This window comes from Anopheles nili, chromosome 2, assembly GCF_943737925.1.
Source record: "Anopheles nili chromosome 2, idAnoNiliSN_F5_01, whole genome shotgun sequence".
Lineage (NCBI taxonomy): Eukaryota > Metazoa > Arthropoda > Insecta > Diptera > Culicidae > Anopheles > Anopheles nili.
In genome coordinates this window covers 66,518,595-66,536,192 of record NC_071291.1, presented here as the reverse complement: position 1 = coordinate 66,536,192, position 17,598 = coordinate 66,518,595, and the positions used below count along the sequence as shown (strand labels likewise).

Sequence of the window (17,598 nt, the reverse complement as noted above, 5' to 3'; positions counted from 1 at the left end):
AAACAAACGTGCTTACACGACGACGGGCCACACCGCGCGAGGTTTAGCTGAAGTGACGCCGTACGTTTTGTGGCTATCGCTTCGAAGTGGTTGCGGGGAGAAAGTTGTTGAACAGCGTGTTTTTCTCTCCTCGGTACGATCGGATGAAGCCGTGTGAGCAGAGCCATTCGAAGACGTCCGAATGCACCCTGCAAGCTGTGTGTCCCCCATTGGGGATGAGCATTCGTCCAAGGAAGCCCATTAAAACGTGCGTTTCCATGGAAACAAGTTAACAGCGCAACCAGTTTTAGACAAGCGCTAAGCTGCTCAAACATCACATGAACTTGCTAGTTTACTAAATCATCTTATTATCCCCCCGCTATAGTAATTGGTGACACTTAAAATGGCGTACTGTTTCGCTCGTTTCAGCTAGATCCTACTTACGTAAGTGCATCATCTCATCATCGAAGCACCATCAACACCGCGATACATGAACGATGCCGGCGTACGCTGGGTTTGACAGCTTCGCGTCGTCCCGCAGGACGGCGGAATCCATTTACTACACCGCCAAGGAGTACGATTCGGCGGAAGAGTCCGATTACGCCCGGCGGGCAATATTCAACGACGGTCCGAACACGATCTTCAACCGACGATATGTCGATCCGTGGGATATGGAGAATTATGTCTACATTCGCAAGTAAGTAGAATTCAAGCGAAAATTGGAAACAATAATGCTCGAATGGCTGTGCAAACGAAACACGAGTAAAATCCGTGGCAAAGAAACGGAAAGATGCGGACAATTTGATGCCAATTATATTCTTCAAACGGTGATCGAAGGAATGGAGCAGAACACGGACACGAAGAGGCAAAAAAACAAGCCTAACCTGTTGCATAAGCTGTCCGCCAAGGTTGCAATCGGAATAGCCAATAGGGGCTTGATTTAATTTGCATCTTCATGTGCTTAATTGGCGTAGAGTAATAATGCGACGGCAAGGTTAGAGGTGTTCCATTTGTGATGGTGTGCCTGTGCAGGACACTGCAGGAATGGAATGCGGTGCTGTTGGATGCTGTCCGTCTCACCTGTCCATATATGAACGTGAAGGTCACGTATTCACACGTCGCTTTTTTTTTATTAGATGGAAGGCATTCCGTTCGGATGGTTGGGTGCATTCTAAGGATGATGTTTAGGTGTACGGGTTTTTTGTCTTAATTTTTTTTTGCATGAGATTGAGCTTCCACACTGTGGTAGCTTGGTAGAATGATTACCTCCAAGTCCGTGACACACTCTCATCACCGATTATCGTACCGTTGGATGACACGAGAGCCTTAATTAATGTCCCCGTTAGGAACCAACCCATCCAATCGCCATCGGTCATCCTCAGATGCAGATGAGGTGCGTCACAGGCGTGTGACGTTCAAAAGGTGGTCCGTTAGCTTGCATGGGGCGCCCCCACAATCCTCTCCCACTGTGACCGGTATGCTCTGATTGGCATTTCTCCCATTCCACTCCACAGGCAGGTGCTGGATCCAACGTCCGAGTCCGAGGTGCCACCTTCACCGGCCGGTGAGCCGATACAGTCCAAGTTTTACTACGTACCCGGTGAGCTGAACGATGGTGGATTGGAGTGCCGCGATTGCTCCAGTGCCGAGCTGATCGAGCCGGACTTTGAGCCCGATCTGCATCACGGTGCAGCGGAACGGCAGCTTGCGCTCGCGATGCCACAGGATGTGCTGGATGGCGAGTTGCGGCACGAATCGATGGACGATCAGCCGAGTGAGATCGAGGAGGATGAGCGGCAGGACGAGGGCGAAGAAGAAGGGATTGGTGCGGAGGATGACGACGACGAGGATGGATTCTACACCGAACGATACGATACCGTAATGGACGAGGATAGCATCGCTGGAGACGAGCATGTCTACAGCTCATACACAGGTAGGTTTGAGGGATCTAAGCTCACTTCCTGGCTGTGTTGCGGGTGGGGGGGGGAAGTGGTCAACGATCAAGTGAGGAAAACCCTCCCGAGGGGGGGGTTAATAACCGAACCGGACCGCGGATACACCGGATACAATGATTACTTCCTGCAGCCGATGTGCAACTACCGGCAGCATAAAGGAGGAATTTGTTGGTGCCTTGTAAAACATCACCATACCATTTTTCTTTCTCTCTCTATCTCGCTCTCCATTTTGCGTGGGAGGTGATGATAGAAAGCTATGATGATCCTCGTTGAATTTTCCTCCTTTTGCTCGCCGTGGTTCCCTTTGGCCCTTTTTCTCGTGCAGCGATCATCTCTTCCGGTGAGGAGTCTCGCTTTGATTTTTAAAATAAGACCAACGGCTAAGTAGGTAGTGACCCGAATAGTGCGGCCGGTTCGCGATGGAGGGCACACATTGGAATGGCACAAATTCAAGTGCACCGATGTGCGCATTTGGATCGCCCGTCCCGGTACGTGGGGTGGAATTAGACAAACCTGTCGGTCCAGTTTCTAGCAGCTTCTCCCGCCAACCGGTAGACGGAGGGTTGCGTGCATCTCCCCTTCGTTGGTCTCATTCTTGTGTTAACTGTGCGTCAACTAGAGCTGCGGGGTTGCTAAAGAAGACAACGAGTGTGGCGACTCGAACGGACCGTTGGGCATGTTGGCAAATGTCCGGTGTCCGAGTCCGTGGTCGTCTCGGTCGTGTTATGGTAAATTACTAGTTTTCTATTACGCCAGCCCGCTAGCCCGCTTCCCTGAGGGCTAAAACCAATAAGCCCACGACAGCGTGTGGATCAATGGAGCGTGGAACCGCGGCTTGTCTTGTGGAACTGTGACCATTATGGAGGAAAACTACCGTTTGATGAACTGCTTGGCTTGGTGTGCCGTAATTGGCCTCTCGTTCATTTATGTACTTTTTTTTTTGTTTCCTCCCTGCAAGCGGCTGGGGAAATGCGTTTCCAATGCGTTCTGATCGGTAATTAGAATTTCATCACGGTAAGGGCCCGGTGGCTGTGACATAATGGCGGCATAGAACGCGCCAGTACTTAAGTGGGTCTTTGAAGAAGGATTTAATTACTATTAAAAACGCAGCAAAATAAACCGAGCACCGTGAATGCACTTGTGGAACGTCCGTAAATAGTTTTAGCTTGTGGTAGGCTTAATCAGCTTGCCAAAAATAAAAACCACTCGCGCCGGCCAATCACTTGAGCGAGCCACAAATTGCGCTTTTCTGCAGGCTGCGTAACGGCCGGGCGGTTTCATCATTTCGCGGCGAGCTAACTGGATCGCGGATGGCAAGAACCAAGGCACGCGATCATTCACGGAAAGCGAAAATGCCTTTTGCGAGCTCATCGAGCGGTAAGCAATCGGGGGAGGTGTTTTATTTTTCAATCTCCATGTCACTGGTTTGGTGGGACGATTGCAAGCTACCGAATAAAGCTTTTGGATCAATATGCTTGGGGGCAGAAGTGGCTTGCTTGGATCAATAGGATGAAAAGCACGATCATCGAGATCAAGGTTTATGGACACGTGACAGCGAGCTTTGTAAATGGTGAAGAGTTTAATCGTCCAGCTGTGGGAATAGGGAATAGAAACGACTCTTCAGTTAGTCTAATCGTTTATTCGTGCCCGAAAGCTTTTTGGTGTGCGTAGCATTTAAAAGCAGTTACGATTCAAATGACCACGTGCGTGTTCAAAATGGTGCTTGTTTGATGCCCTTTTTCCACTGAGAAAAAACGTATTTTCGGGAACCCAGTTCGTGCGAGTCATCAGCCCCGATACTGGAGCATCTCACACCGTGTTTCCTGCTTTCTTTCGGACAAGCATTTACGAAACGTAGAGAAGAAGACGCTGTGTTTAACATTGAATAATGCACGTTCATCACGCAACGAGCGCACGTTGTTTGTTTCGTTCATCATGCTCATCAGGCTTGTTGTGAGCAAATGCGAGTAAACACACGGAATCTCCCGGTATAAGGCTGCTTTCGCTTCTCTCATCCTATCCAGCCACACAGCTGTTAGTCACGGGCTGCCCGTGGAAAACGTGCAGTGCCACAGCTCCACGAGACTCCATCACTCCCGATCCGCTAGAACAACGCACAGGAAGAACGTCCACACAGGGCAGGGTCTTGTACGCTTTGCCACGGACACGGACGAAACGGGCCGCAACGGAACTTTGACCAACATAGCGCCCTTGGGCCCACCGATAGCGCCGTGCATAGGCATAGACACGGTGAACGAACGGCAAGCGAAGAGGCTCGCAGTGGAAAACAGGAAAACAAACCAGCGGGCGTTTTGAAAAGAAGCAAGAAAAAAAAACATCCACAAGAGGTCTTCACATTTCCCTTTTCCTCGTGGTTGGGCGGTTGGGTTTCCGCGTGCCGTTAGGGCTCGGCTGAAGAGGCCCTACGACTTCGTACACGCGCGGTTGGCCTTTTGCGAACGCTGAACCCCCGCCGGATCCGAAGTAGACCGGTGGTCCGGCGTAAGGAGGACGTGATTCGTTTTCGACGTGGGGCCTTTCGACCACCGCTGGACGCACCGGTTATACCATTTAGCGGGCGATCTTACACCCGAGCGGATGAGGGAGCGTTTTGGTTGTTGTTTTTTTTTCGTATTTTGTCCTCCGTTCGTTCTCGCTCGTGGCCTAGTGTTCCAGTTCCCTTTTGGTCTGGACGGGGCGCATTCGTTGCCGTGAACGCGGCAGACACATTGTCGGGTGAGAGTGTGCCGAGATAGCACGCGAACAGGTGATCTGCATTGTGGTACGAAACGGGCGTTGTGTGGCGTGATTTTGACTCCATTTTGGCCAACCCGTGCGTGATTTGTTGCGAGTGCACCTTTTTGCAGTGGGTGTGATAACTGGCGTGCCGGAAGTGGTTGCAGCCGCGACGACATGTTCGAAAAACGACCTGAATTGGTTGTGCGAGTGAGGTGTAAGTGTGTGAACGGGTCTGAGAAAAACAGCTAATGAGAGGTTAATAGGTTTATGATACTTTTAATGCAATCTTTGGGTGCTGTGGGATGGTTACGAGATAACTATAGGTGTGAATTGGCTTAGTTTCGAGCTGTGAAATTAGGCAAATTCTTCTGCATGTAAAGCACCTTTCACAGTGCCCTTGACGACATGCTCTTTCTGTAGTGAATGTGGTTTAATTGGTGTGTCTGGAGAAGGTCATCCCGTTCGGGGGTTCCATATACGCTTGGATGGGCGAAAGGTGATCAGGTTTCGATCATATGGTTCGCCTGTGTTGTGTCTTAAAATGAATGTTAAGTGTATAAAAGGATCTTGAAAGAATTCTTAAGAGAACCAGTTCTATGAAATGCTTATGGTTGTTTTGTCACGTGATTGCCTTGATATGTTGCTAGTTTTAAACAGAACGGAAAGCCGTATATTCTTTCCATGAACGAAATTCGGGAAGCAGTTGTTCAAAATTCAAAAACGATCTTGTACCGTAGTCGCACAGATTGCATAGCATCAGGCGTAAAAATGAACAACTGCGTTGAAGAGGATTTTCCTATTTCCTTACTACGTTAAACTAACTTCGATGAATCTAATTTGCTAGTTCTGACCACTACTAATCTTTCAAATCTTCTTGTGACAGATTTGGAAACCTCATCGACGGAGCAGCCGAGCTCGTGTGATAGTTCGATGTCGGCGCTGCGGCTCCACACGCCTGGCTTCGGTAAAAGCGCCTCCAGCAGGCGCCCCATTGTTCTGCCGAAGCCGTTGCCCCAGCTGGAGTTTCCCGGACCGCCATCGTACGAGTATTACGAACCGAGCTGCTGCTATATGCCCCTGCCACCGCCGCCTCCACCACCGCCTCCGCCGGCGCACTTCCATCATCACCACGGGCACGCACCCTTGCCCGTAGGACCACCGTCGTCCGTGAGCGGGACGATTCTGTCCGATCATCATAACTACTACACGCTGAACGACTGTCTCGAGTGTGCCCGGCAGGAGGCGGAACATGTGCCGCTGTATGCGACGACCAGCACGGCTGGTAGCCCCACGAGGCGGCGGTCCCGCAGCGTCAGCGTCGTTAGCCAGAGTATGAGCCTCGCTAGACGCCCGAGCCAGATGCTGGATCCGGCCACTGCTATTGCGATCGCAGCGACCAACGCTAACGTATGTTACACGCCGCAACATTTCAGCTTAAGCAAGAAGGGTCTGCTGCAGATTGACTACTCCTGCAACTGGAACAATCTCGATCGATATATCGCTAAATGATTGTACGGAAAAGAATGGCTACAGAACAAGCACTCACTCATCGCTACATGTAAAACCCTAGCATAATAAGATAATTTAAACAACAATCGAGAAGGCATAAGAACTGTGGGAAGATTATCTATTTTATTACATCCAGCTCGACGATCGTGAAGCATGTACTAAATGTAAATATCGTTAAATACTTATCGTTTTAAAAGGAATCGCGTTTTGTGTCATTCCATTTATCATCCGAAACTCATAATAAATTAATTGCTGTAAAAGCTTGAATTAAAAAGCCTGTACATTTTAGCTTTGACCTTGATAATTATAACAAGCTTCGAAAAATTGACCCTTCGTTTCAATTTACTGACCGTTTTATTTGTTATGTCTGCTTACAAACGTATTTTAAATTTCTTGGATCCGTTGATAGTTGAATAGCAACTTAAAATTTGAAATGATTGGATTGCTAGACAAAATTCAATGCCCAACAATTACAAAAAAGCTAGTTTATGCTAATTAATTATCACAACCGTCTATCAGAGTTTCAAAAGTCTATCAAACGTGTTCTTATAGATTTTCACAGATATATGTATTATGTACCAACAGATTTGGAAAATACCTTTGAAGATCAATAAATTAATAATGAATTGTATTCGTAGTGAATTTATTTTATAAATGTATTGCTTAAAACAATAAAAATAAATAATTTCAAAAATACATTTTGATAGAAGCCCCGCTTTCAAATGTCAAAATGCATCTTAGCACAAATGCATTCACCTTGACAGAGCTGTCAATTGAGAAAAAGGCGATAGCAGCGAGGTGCTAGTGAAAGTGTAACTCTGTAAAAATCTGATAAAAACTTGTGGAAAATCAAACTTTTGTGCATTTTTCTGGTGTGCAGAATATGAATGGTGCTGTAACGATGGTAAGTACGATGCATATTCGGTGCTTGTGATGTTTGCTTGCGGATAAAATTGAATTGAAAAGTTGGGGCTTCTGCAAGAGGCGATGTGAAATATCCAATATGGCGCCTGCTTCGGTGTGCTTGGTATAGCTGGTGAAGCGGCGGAGGCTGTGGCGGCTGCGGTGGCTATCAGTTTAGCGAATGACCGATCCAAACATATTAGCAGCGTCTCAAGTGTTGTGCAAATTTATTAATGCATTCATGTGTGCTCCTGTGGGCAGTGGTTAGTTGCCTAGTAAAGCATCTCTGTAAAATACAGCTGATCAATGGCATGTATGGCGCAAAAAGCTTGAGTAGTTTACGAGTGTCCTTGTGCAAGGTCCTTGAAGAATGAAACGGCACTTTTTAGTTAAAATTGTGACAGAATCAATTACGTGCTTTAATCAAACGCTGTTAGTACGAATAATCTGAAATGTTTGTTATGTTTTTAGGGAAGCAACGAGTACAATTCCGGAAACAACAATAACAACAGCGAAGCCTCACCGGCCCGGGAAGAGTATCGCAAGGAAGCAGAAAGCTCGCCACCACCGGCTAAGGTTTCGAAGCGCGATAAAGAACGAGAACGTGACCGCGATCGTCGCGAACGCCGAGAAAGAGATCGCGAGCGAGATGAACGTGAACGTGGTGAGTACCGAAAGCCAGTATCTAGCTTGTACCGTAACGATTTCTAACGTATTTGGCCTGCCCATGAAACTACACCTTGTCCGTGATTCGTACCGGAGAAACAAACCGCGTGCGGGACACATGCCACCTGTAGAACAACCATAAAATCTGCCCATTGTCGCGTTTTTGGTGGGTTTCGATGACCCCGTAGACCTCAATGCAAATTGCCTTAGAATGTGGTGATGTTAGCGATCCTGCGGGAATCTCGATCGATTTGCTAACACGAGGCTGGTGATGTTCCCGCACGGGTATCGGGTTTCTGTCCGTCTACGTCTGTTTTTTCTCTCTCTCTCTCTTGTCTTCTCTTTTTCACACAGTTGCCGGAAGCTATTTATGCGATATGATAGAGTAAAATGGGATTCTGATCATGTACTGCTACTGTAAATAGCCACCCTTAAATAACAAGATTGCTTTCTATTGTGCATCACTTCCTCTATCTCTCTTTCTCTTTTCTCTCGTTTTTTCTTTCTCTCTCCAATTATAGGTAAAATACAATATCATATACTGTTGAGCGCAATTTTCATCAACCCCCTATATAATGAACGAATTAAATGAGCTAGACTACTTGAAACCACTCTTCCAGTGTAACCCATTTTTTAACCACTGTTGTGTATGTTGTCCCCTGTATCATCTCCCCGTTTCATTCCCATAAGAAGATATCTTCTCAAATTGGATGTTAGCCAAACTGTTTGCTTTCACTCCACTCTGTTACATGCAAAAGTGGCTGGCGGTGTGAAAAATGCATTAGGATCACATGCAACTCAATTTTTTTTTATTGTTGTAAATGAATAATGATAAATTTGATTTATACTTTTTCTATCACTGACCGATAGAGGTAGTGATATTTGTTCAGCTAAGATCTGCAAAAATAATACCAAATCTTTCAATTTTTGTTTACCTAATTTTTTTATTGGGAAAATGTTGTTTTAAATGGATTAAATGATCGCTTTATTTTTTTGAATACAAGTATTCAATGCTTTAATAAGCCAAATCAAACTTTTCAGAGCGGATAAATAATATCTTGTGTTGCCTTCGGCACATGTTTAAAATTGAAAAATGTTAAATTTTACATTCCTCATTGAATGTGTATTGTTTCCTTCATTGAATATTCCTTATCAAACCGTCTCCATCATTGTCTTATTCTAGCCATCTGCATCCAACAAAACCAATTCATAAGATTTCTTCGTTTCTTTCTTTCTTTTTTGTTTCTATACTTTCAGCGGTTTATTGCAATCATATAACTTGATTATACTGAATTGGAGAAAATTAATGATAACTAAAGAAACAATAATTCAGTACCGGTTAAATGCAGAAACCGTTTTGTACGGATCATACGTTGGTACAACCAATGGACAAGCATCACATCATTATGTGATTGCGAGGTAACCTGGTTTCAGTTTTTACATTTGTTATTGCGGCGGGTTATGATATGTTTGATGTTAAAAGAAAACGCTCCGAAATCAGATCTAGTAGGAAGCGTGGAGAGAAGCCTTTCTTATGATGGATAGGTTTTGTTATATCTATCATAGTTTCTGTTCGTCGAGAGGAGTTGATTTTGTTAGACGAACATACAGTCCATCGAGCTGGATTGTTATTCGGAACGATTCTCACTTATAAACATTTGCACGTTTGTGCAATATCATGTGACGATTCTTCTTTAAAGATCTGTGTTGGAGGGATTTTTCTTCTTTATAATATAGCTTCAGAATAGAACACAACAAAATCTCTCCATTTAAGCATTTCATCTTATCCTCGAGGCATGCGGAGGAAAAGGAGATACCTGTAGCCGAGGTGAAGTGGCGGGCTGTGTCGAACGATCGAGTTTATGTATACGTGCGTGTATGTGTGTTTGTGTGTACTCCCTCCCGATGGTGAATGGGTAATGTTGTGTACACGCCCGTGCGTGATCGTTCCGTTTCCGGTTGTCCTGTTTATGTCAAACTATATTACGCTTCCGTCCAAGGGACCAAGCTAACGAATATCCTTCTCTTTTCTCTTTTCTTTCTCTCTCTCTTTCTCTTAATTCTTTTTTTTACGAACATTTATCGCACGTATCCGGAGGGGGTGTCGAGTGAGAGTGACCCCCCCTCTCAATCTCTCTAAGTCTCTGCTTTACCAACCTTCCATAGTACGGCAGTGTATGCAACCACCACGGCACAGTTGATCGATGCAAATCGCGAGGACACGAGCTTCTCTCCTCCGTCGTCGTCGCTGTAACACCAACGGCTTGTGTACCCTTAACCTATTACGTAACACTCACCCAGAAGAGAGGTGGGGGGAGGCAGAGCGAAGGCGCGAGAGGTCACGTAGCCGGTCGATCTGTGTTTATTTTTTTATTCTTCTTTTCTCTTCTCGTTCTTTCATTGTGGTTTCTCTTAACCTTAACCTCTTGACCGTATCTATCTCACAGACGAAATATCAAAAGTGCATCGTGATGCACTCGAGCATCGAGATTTAGAGAAGCAAATACAAAATGTGCTACTGCGGGGACGAAATCTTCTTTACGAAGCAGAGAGAAAGAGAGACGAGCTACTGTAAAGAAATCGTACCCACGTGTGGGGAAAGAGAGGTGTTGGCGCACGGCGGCGATCGTGGTCTGCAGTATTTGATTTTGATCATATCCTCTTTATCAATTTTCTCTCTCTCTCTCTCTTTCTCTCTTTCTTTGAATCCTTTTTGCATCACTGTGTTTTTTCTCTCTTTCTCTCTCTTTACTCGTACTTTCAGCGAACGGGGTTGTTCGTGATAAGGACGTCGTGATATGCGCCGTTGAGGACACATCACGTTTGTTTGGGAATGAATTATTTAAATGAGTGCTGCGTGCAAAATTTTGCCTACATCTGTTTAAATTTCGCCCCTAAACACCATCACACGTAGCGCTTGTTGAATGTGTAATTTGTTCGTTTCGAAATCATTTTCATTTCGCGAGATATAAAAACGCTCCGAGAAAGTGTTTGATTTAATTTTTCAAATTATTAGCAGTAGTCATTCCACTATTTCTCAGCCTTCGTCGGATTTGCCGGGGTTAGGGCCACTGGGACGATGGTGATTAGTAGGAACGGTGTGATCCCACTGCTGGTGGCACCGACGAAAAGAAGATGAATTCGAAATTCAACAAGGGGCGGCCCCCCTTCTCCCGTGTGCGTGCGCGTCCGTCCTGGTTGAACCATCAATATCATCGTCACACACCATCCTCGACATCGCAACCATGACTGACCGGGGGCCCTCTCAAACTGGCTACTAGTGGTTTTGATTTCTTTTTTTTTCGTCTCGATTTGGTTTTTTCTCTTTTTCTCTTTCTCTCTTTCTTCTCTCTCTCTCCTGTAATTTTATCTTGTTCTCTTTTTAAAAATGAAAAAAAAAACTGCCACATATCCTTTCCGGCGTGCCTGGATGTGACCAAAATGATGGTTCTGGTTGTGCTGGAAGGAGAGACAAAATCGACATCCTTTGCCGCTGTGTTCATCCAACACGAACTCTGTCACTGTTATACACCCTTTCGCAACTGTGTACACCGTGGATCACGAGGATTTGTTTTCTGTTTGTGTATCTCGTTTGAAAGTTTCACCTTCCTGCTATTTATGTAGTTTTTGGCGCCATTCAAACTCAAGTTCCAATTGGTGCAGGTTTAAATACTGTCCAAGCAAAAGAAGACACTGGTGTTGGCTATGCGAAGACTATATTGGCGGATTTTGGCTCTATCATTTTTTTTTAAATCAAATCAGCTACCGCGGTAGTTTGGGAACTTTTGAAGAAACACTAGACTTTGAACCAAATAACTTTTTATCGTGACAAAGTGATATCTCTGGAAAAAGATCTATTACTAACGCCTGTCTAATATTTTGTACCAGAGACTATGGCAGTGCTCAGAATTAGTTTTTATAGATAGATGATTTTCTTTTTAAGCAGCACCTCTGCAGGAGTCTGCTCATTTAAGAACGAAGTTTTTCCCCGTTTGTCCGATCACATAGAGCGATCTATTATGAGACAAAATTGTTTATACATGTTCTTTAATAACCTTCACACGTGGACATATCTCCTCCCTCTGTACGGGTGCGAGTGTATGCGCTTATAAGTAGTTCACAATCATTTTATCATGCTGCTTTGCCATTCCCGCGCCTTCATCGAGTCAACTAATTAATCCGCATTATTTTTTTTCTCGTTTTTTATTTATTTTCAGGTTCTATATATATCTCGTATTGTTTTTGTTTCTCTCTCTTTCTCTCTCTCTCTATCTCTCTATTTCTCTTTTTGTTACATCTTCCCTGCGTGTGCCAAAAAAGTGCAAAATTGCGACTTCCATGCAAAAGTACCGCCAAAAGAACGATACACAAACAAACTGCTACTACTACTACTACTACTACTACTCTTCCTTCGTCATCATGTCACATTTCGATTCTTTGCAAACCAAAAGGACAAAAATCAGTCCGTTCGCCTATCTACTACTACCGCCTACCGCTACCTTCTACTACTACTGCTATTATCACCACCACACCACCACCATAACTGCTACTAGTTCTTTCGTCCGTCCTTCGGGGGTGTTTCGAAACACGTAATGCCCGCACCGGTGCGCGCAACGTAAAGCGAAGCTCTGGGACAAGAAATTGAACATGTAAAACTAACTCTGAACAATAGAGTAAATGATCTCTAAAAAAAGAAACGAACAAGTATCACACACATTCACAGCTCGTGGCGAAATGTATGCATAAGTTGTGAACTTGTGGAATCTTCACACACAAGTTGACTCCCCCAGATCCATGGAAGAGGTTAGAATTGATTTCTCATCTGTTGTTTACTTCTTTTTTTAATACATTTATTTTTATGTCTTTCCCTCCCAAATCAAATGTAAACCAATCGATGGTGGTGTACATACGTATATGGCGTTTGAAAATTTGTAAAACTACGTTTTCTGCGTGACAGAACAAATTAATCTTTTTTTTGAACCGTTAGTGTTGAACACGTACCTTTTTTGTTGTTGCTTCTTAGAACTATTTGTTCCAGGTGATTGCTGTTCCATTCGATGGAATCAGATGTTTAATTTTACTAATCCAACTGGATGGTATATCATTTCCGTATCCAAACGTAACACGTAACGAATGTGTCTTTAGTTTATTGTTTGTGTTTGCGTAAATAACGATATACAACATTGACGATTGGTCGTTTACAATGCTTGGCAGTCATTTTTAAAGTCGACAATGATCGATAACAGAATCATTTATGGTCGTCTTTACATTCAACAAATAATCTCGAAATTAATGTAATTGAACTATAATGTAGTTTTATTTTTATTTTGTTATTGCATCAATGATTGCAATACTTTTGAAATACTCAAGATTGATGTTGAAACTAGACATACATCATGAATAAGCGCCGCAGACGAAGAAATGCGTTCCATAGCAATAGGCTTTCTTCTGATTATCGTATGATTTTTTTATGTTTTTTTTGTTGAATTGAAGGTACTTCATTTCTGGCATCTCTGCTGATTCCCCTAACATGTATCACCTTTCGCCGAGTAGGCAGCAAAGCAAAGAGTGAAACAAATTGAAAACAAAAATACGAGAATTATAGGTTCTTTCAGTGTACAATATAGATCCGTTTCGCGATGTTAATGAAATACCCACCTTCCCGAACAAATGACAGACTGTCAGTAAAAACCCCACTAATGCGCTGTATTTTTCATTCATCCTCCTCGCAGAATCAAAGATTCTACCGTACATCATCCAGCCGGTGTATGATCTGCGCCAGTCGGGAGAGGTGGCTTTCGGGCCAGGTACCCGCTCAGTTCTGCTCGGTATATTGGGTGGGGCCTTGCCTCGGTTGACCACCGAGCAACAGGAGCTCGTCGCCAGAGCAAAGAAGTACGCTATGGAGCAGAGCATCAAAATGGTGTTGATGAAGCAAACGTTGGCCCACCAGCAACAGCAGCTGGCAAGCCAGCGCACGCAGGTTCAGCGCCAGCAGGCCCTGGCTCTAATGTGTCGGTAAGTGTTCCTTAGTGTGTTTAATGCCCAATGATTATATGACCAATATTGCAGTAAATTGATTTACAAACTAGTTTGAATTTGAATACTGAATGTGGCTTCTAGGCTGTTTCGATATTAGAAATACTCAAAAAAGAGAAAGACGAAAATGATGATTACCCTAACGATACGACTCTGAAAGTCGAAAACGTTGATTTCTTGTTGCAATTCTGCCTCACGGACGAATTGCAGGTGTGAATCCATTTTCGTGAACATTTGATGCCATTTACCATTAGCTGATAAGATCTGATCGTCTTGCTTATGCCATATTTGTGATTTCAAATAATTAAGCAATTGTACTAATAAAACTATATGGTGTTGTTATACTCCCGTTCATTCGTCCCAGTGTGTACGTTGGCAGTATTTCATTCGAGCTAAAGGAAGATACAATTCGGACCGCATTCTTGCCCTTCGGTCCGATCAAATCGATCAACATGTCCTGGGATCCGATCACACAGAAGCACAAAGGATTCGCGTTCGTAGAGTACGAGATTCCCGAAGGAGCACAGCTGGCGCTCGAGCAGATGAACGGTGCAATGCTCGGCGGGCGTAACATCAAAGTGGGTCGTCCTAGCAACATGCCGCAGGCTCAGCAAGTGATCGACGAAATCCAGGAGGAAGCGAAGAGCTACAATCGCATCTACATCGCCTCGATCCATCCGGATCTGACCGAGGAGGACATCAAGAGCGTGTTCGAAGCGTTCGGACCGATCATGACGTGCAAGATGTCTCAAGGTAACGCAGTACACACGCACAAGGGCTACGGGTTTATCGAATATCAAACGAACCAGTCCGCCATCGAAGCAATCGCCAGTATGAATTTGTTTGACCTCGGGGGGCAGCTACTAAGGTGAGTGTAATTGTGAATATGGAGACAGTTTAATTTACCATTTTCCTATGTAATGTACAACGCATTTATTGCTGAAATTTCGGGAATTAAATGCATGTTTTTCCTCTGCCTGTACCTAGGGTTGGCCGTTCGATCACGCCGCCGAACGCACTCATGGGACCGGCGGCGAATTCCGCCATGCCAACAGCAGCCGCAGTTGCAGCTGCAGCGGCCACGGCAAAGATACAAGCCATGGACGCTGTGGCTACGAGCGCGGTTCTTGGGTTGTCCGCGACGACCCCAGTGCTGAAGGTTGGTGCGCTTACAGGGCTCCCACTAAATCCAGCCATAACAACGGCGGCTGGGGCGGGATTCGTCGCCCAAGCCCAACTGGCTGCTGCGACACAAGCCGCGGCCGCCATTAACAGCCAGCCAGGTCTGCTAGTGCCGCCTGCATCGCTCGCACCGTCCCTGTTGGTAAATCCGGTGCTGGGTGCCGCTGCCAAACCCCTACCCACAGTATTGAGCCAGGCGAATCCCGCCGCGGTTGCTGCAGCAGCCGCAGCAGCAGCAGCGGCAGCGGCTGCTGCAGCTGCCGCCCCGAACGCGACCGCCGAGGACGTGTACAAGAAGGCTCAGGAAAAGCAACAGGAGGAGCTACAGAAGAAGCTCCTCGAAGAGGGCGAACCGCAGACGCTGCAACAGCAGGAGTCGATGTCTATCAAAGGGCAGAGCGCCCGCCATCTAGTGATGCAGCGGTTAATGCGGCCACGCGAGAGCAAGGTGGTGATACTGCGTAACATGGTCGGTCCGGAGGATGTGGACGAAACGCTGCAGGAAGAGATTCAAGATGAGTGTAGCAAGTACGGTGCCGTGGACCGGGTTATTATCTACAAGGAGCGCCAGTCAGAGGGCAATTTTGCCGAGGACGACAACACGGACGTGATCGTGAAGATCTTCGTCGAGTTTTCGCAGGCCACCGAAGCAGATAGAGCCCGAGAGTCACTGAACGGTCGCTACTTTGGCGGCCGCTTGGTCAAGGCGGAGTCGTACGATCAGGCTCTCTTTGACCACGGCGATCTGTCTGGTTAAAGCAAAGGGTGCGATCGGTTTCGGAATCATTTGCCATTGCCGTTGTGCGTGGTTGTTTCTGACCCGATTCGAACTGTTTAATTTGCGTCAGGCGCACGTGTGTGTGTGTTTTGTGCTGTGCGAAAAAATCCCTTCGCACGTAATAGACGCACATGGGATGAGGAAATGGATGGAATTTAATACATTTGACCATTGCAAATATAGTCCGCTATTTGCATAGAATGGTGCTGGCTGTTCTTGTCGAGCTAGTTGCGAAATTCTCTCCAATTCCTCTTCTTCCAGCCTGCTGGTGATTTGGAGTTGCGCAGTGCCGATTTACCAGATAGATTGCAACCCTTTTTATTACGCTATATATGATCACCTACAATGATACCGGCCCCACTCAACTTGAATCCCTTTGGAAAGCGGAAATTTGTAAAGATATCGTGTTTTGCATGATAATGGTCCTCGACAATTACGCTCGTGTTGTAAGGAATATTGTGTGGAGATTTAGCATTGTGAAACGTTAAGGTTTGAACAAGAAAGCTGCAGTTAGTGTAGAAAAAAGTCAAATCCCTTACACACTTGCACACATATTACGACATATAGAAATGAAAGGACGAACGACTATTTTTAAATCCCTAAAAGCATACATTTGAATCGCAATACGCAGCCAGGAGCGTGAGCATGAAATATGAATCACGGAGCATTAAGATATATTACTTTTTCATCGTCGTGAGTGGTAGTCATTTAATATTAGATTGAAGTAGTTGTGGAGAATGACTGTATGAAGGGCGGAATTGAATGATTACGAACTGGAACTAAAGTATCAACAAATTTCGAGCGATGCTCAACGCTCTGCAATTATTTTTTTATTATAATTTAGTTATATGTACAAAGCGGGAAACATAACGAAGCGCTCACTTCAACACTCCCTCTATCGAATGAAGAAATATAGGACTACTGTCACAGATACACTGCCATCGGTTGTCTGCTCTCATTTCCCATTAGCTAGACTACTTTTCGCGTTTTCCCTTGCCAGGCATAATTTCATATTCTTCGTACTGTGGGAATGATCCCATGCCAGTTTTTTGTTGCTCAAGCGCCGCGACATCTTTAGTTTTGCTGTACTTAGCCTCTAGTTCCGCTGCGTTGCGTTCTTTCATTTTTATTATCGCTAGATTTTTCAACAACTCCTCCTGCGTCGGTGGATTGTTTCTGTGAAGATTAGAAAAAGCATACAGATATTAGAGTACGACAAAAAAGGTTAGCAATGAAAATAGGACTTCACCTTCGACCGCGAAGCCAAGCTTCCCATTCAGCGGTTATTTCCTGGTCATAAGCTTCTTTCTCTGTAGGCTCGAACCAACGGGACGCTCGTCGTCGCCCAACAGACGGATCAGGAGGAATCTCGTAATATTTGTTGCCAAAATAATCCTCTCCAACATAGTTTCCCTTCATCTGGCGCGGTCGGAACGACTTGAGGAAGTTATCGAACACGATGCGAAGTAGGTTGCGCGTCGGCGGACCGCTGGCCATTATTTCGTCAAATTTAGAAACAAAATCACTAACAACTTATTATATAAAAGGTATCTAAACTTCTGCCGGGATGAAAACAGCGCAGCAAAACATTAAACAAAACAGTACATACTCGAATGTGTCAGCTTACGAAAACAAAGGGGTGTATTTCACAAGTTTGATCAATTCACGTGGTACGAGCAGCCGCATGGATGACATTAGAGCATCATTATTCAAAGTTGCAATTTTCGTAGACTTGATCTTTTTGAGCTTTAATCTATCGAAAATTTTAACTGAGAGGGAATTAATGCCTTTGGTTTTCAGCATAGTTTGCAAATAAAATCAAATATTAGCACTAACTCTCATGTAGAC

At 45.0% G+C, this 17,598-nt stretch overlaps 3 protein-coding genes across 3 annotated transcripts; 2 read left to right on the top strand and 1 right to left on the bottom strand.

Moving 5' to 3' along the window:
• The first annotated feature begins 476 nt into the window (after positions 1-476).
• Positions 477-6,329, top strand: LOC128732177 (uncharacterized). The gene is made up of 3 exons (XM_053825347.1): positions 477-676; positions 1,494-1,912; positions 5,557-6,329. Exons 1-3 carry the CDS (start codon positions 477-479, stop codon positions 6,180-6,182), a joined length of 1,245 nt encoding a protein of 414 aa, XP_053681322.1. The 3' UTR covers positions 6,183-6,329.
• A 7,154-nt stretch (positions 6,330-13,483) lies between these two features.
• Positions 13,484-16,691, top strand: LOC128720943 (poly(U)-binding-splicing factor half pint). Its single transcript, XM_053814644.1, has 3 exons — positions 13,484-13,769; positions 14,155-14,658; positions 14,778-16,691. Exons 1-3 carry the CDS (start codon positions 13,654-13,656, stop codon positions 15,727-15,729), a joined length of 1,572 nt encoding a protein of 523 aa, XP_053670619.1. The 5' UTR covers positions 13,484-13,653; the 3' UTR covers positions 15,730-16,691.
• Positions 16,692-16,724: 33 nt separating this feature from the next.
• LOC128720944 (NADH dehydrogenase [ubiquinone] 1 alpha subcomplex assembly factor 2) lies at positions 16,725-17,278 on the bottom strand. The gene is made up of 2 exons (XM_053814645.1): positions 17,000-17,278; positions 16,725-16,926 (listed from the first exon to the last, which is right to left on the bottom strand). Exons 1-2 carry the CDS (start codon positions 17,245-17,247, stop codon positions 16,725-16,727), a joined length of 450 nt encoding a protein of 149 aa, XP_053670620.1. The 5' UTR covers positions 17,248-17,278.
• Positions 17,279-17,598: the final 320 nt, after the last annotated feature.

Coding starts and splice junctions, on each gene's coding strand:
- LOC128732177 (XM_053825347.1), top strand. CDS start 477: ATGCCGGCGTACGCTGGGTTTGACAGCTTCGCGTCGTCCCGCAGGACG. Junction 677..1,493: donor AATTATGTCTACATTCGCAA/GTAAGTAGAATT, acceptor TCCACTCCACAG/GCAGGTGCTGGATCCAACGT. Junction 1,913..5,556: donor TGTCTACAGCTCATACACAG/GTAGGTTTGAGG, acceptor TTCTTGTGACAG/ATTTGGAAACCTCATCGACG.
- LOC128720943 (XM_053814644.1), top strand. CDS start 13,654: ATGGAGCAGAGCATCAAAATGGTGTTGATGAAGCAAACGTTGGCCCAC. Junction 13,770..14,154: donor GCCCTGGCTCTAATGTGTCG/GTAAGTGTTCCT, acceptor CATTCGTCCCAG/TGTGTACGTTGGCAGTATTT. Junction 14,659..14,777: donor CTCGGGGGGCAGCTACTAAG/GTGAGTGTAATT, acceptor GCCTGTACCTAG/GGTTGGCCGTTCGATCACGC.
- LOC128720944 (XM_053814645.1), bottom strand. CDS start 17,247: ATGGCCAGCGGTCCGCCGACGCGCAACCTACTTCGCATCGTGTTCGAT. Junction 16,927..16,999: donor GCTTGGCTTCGCGGTCGAAG/GTGAAGTCCTAT, acceptor TAATCTTCACAG/AAACAATCCACCGACGCAGG.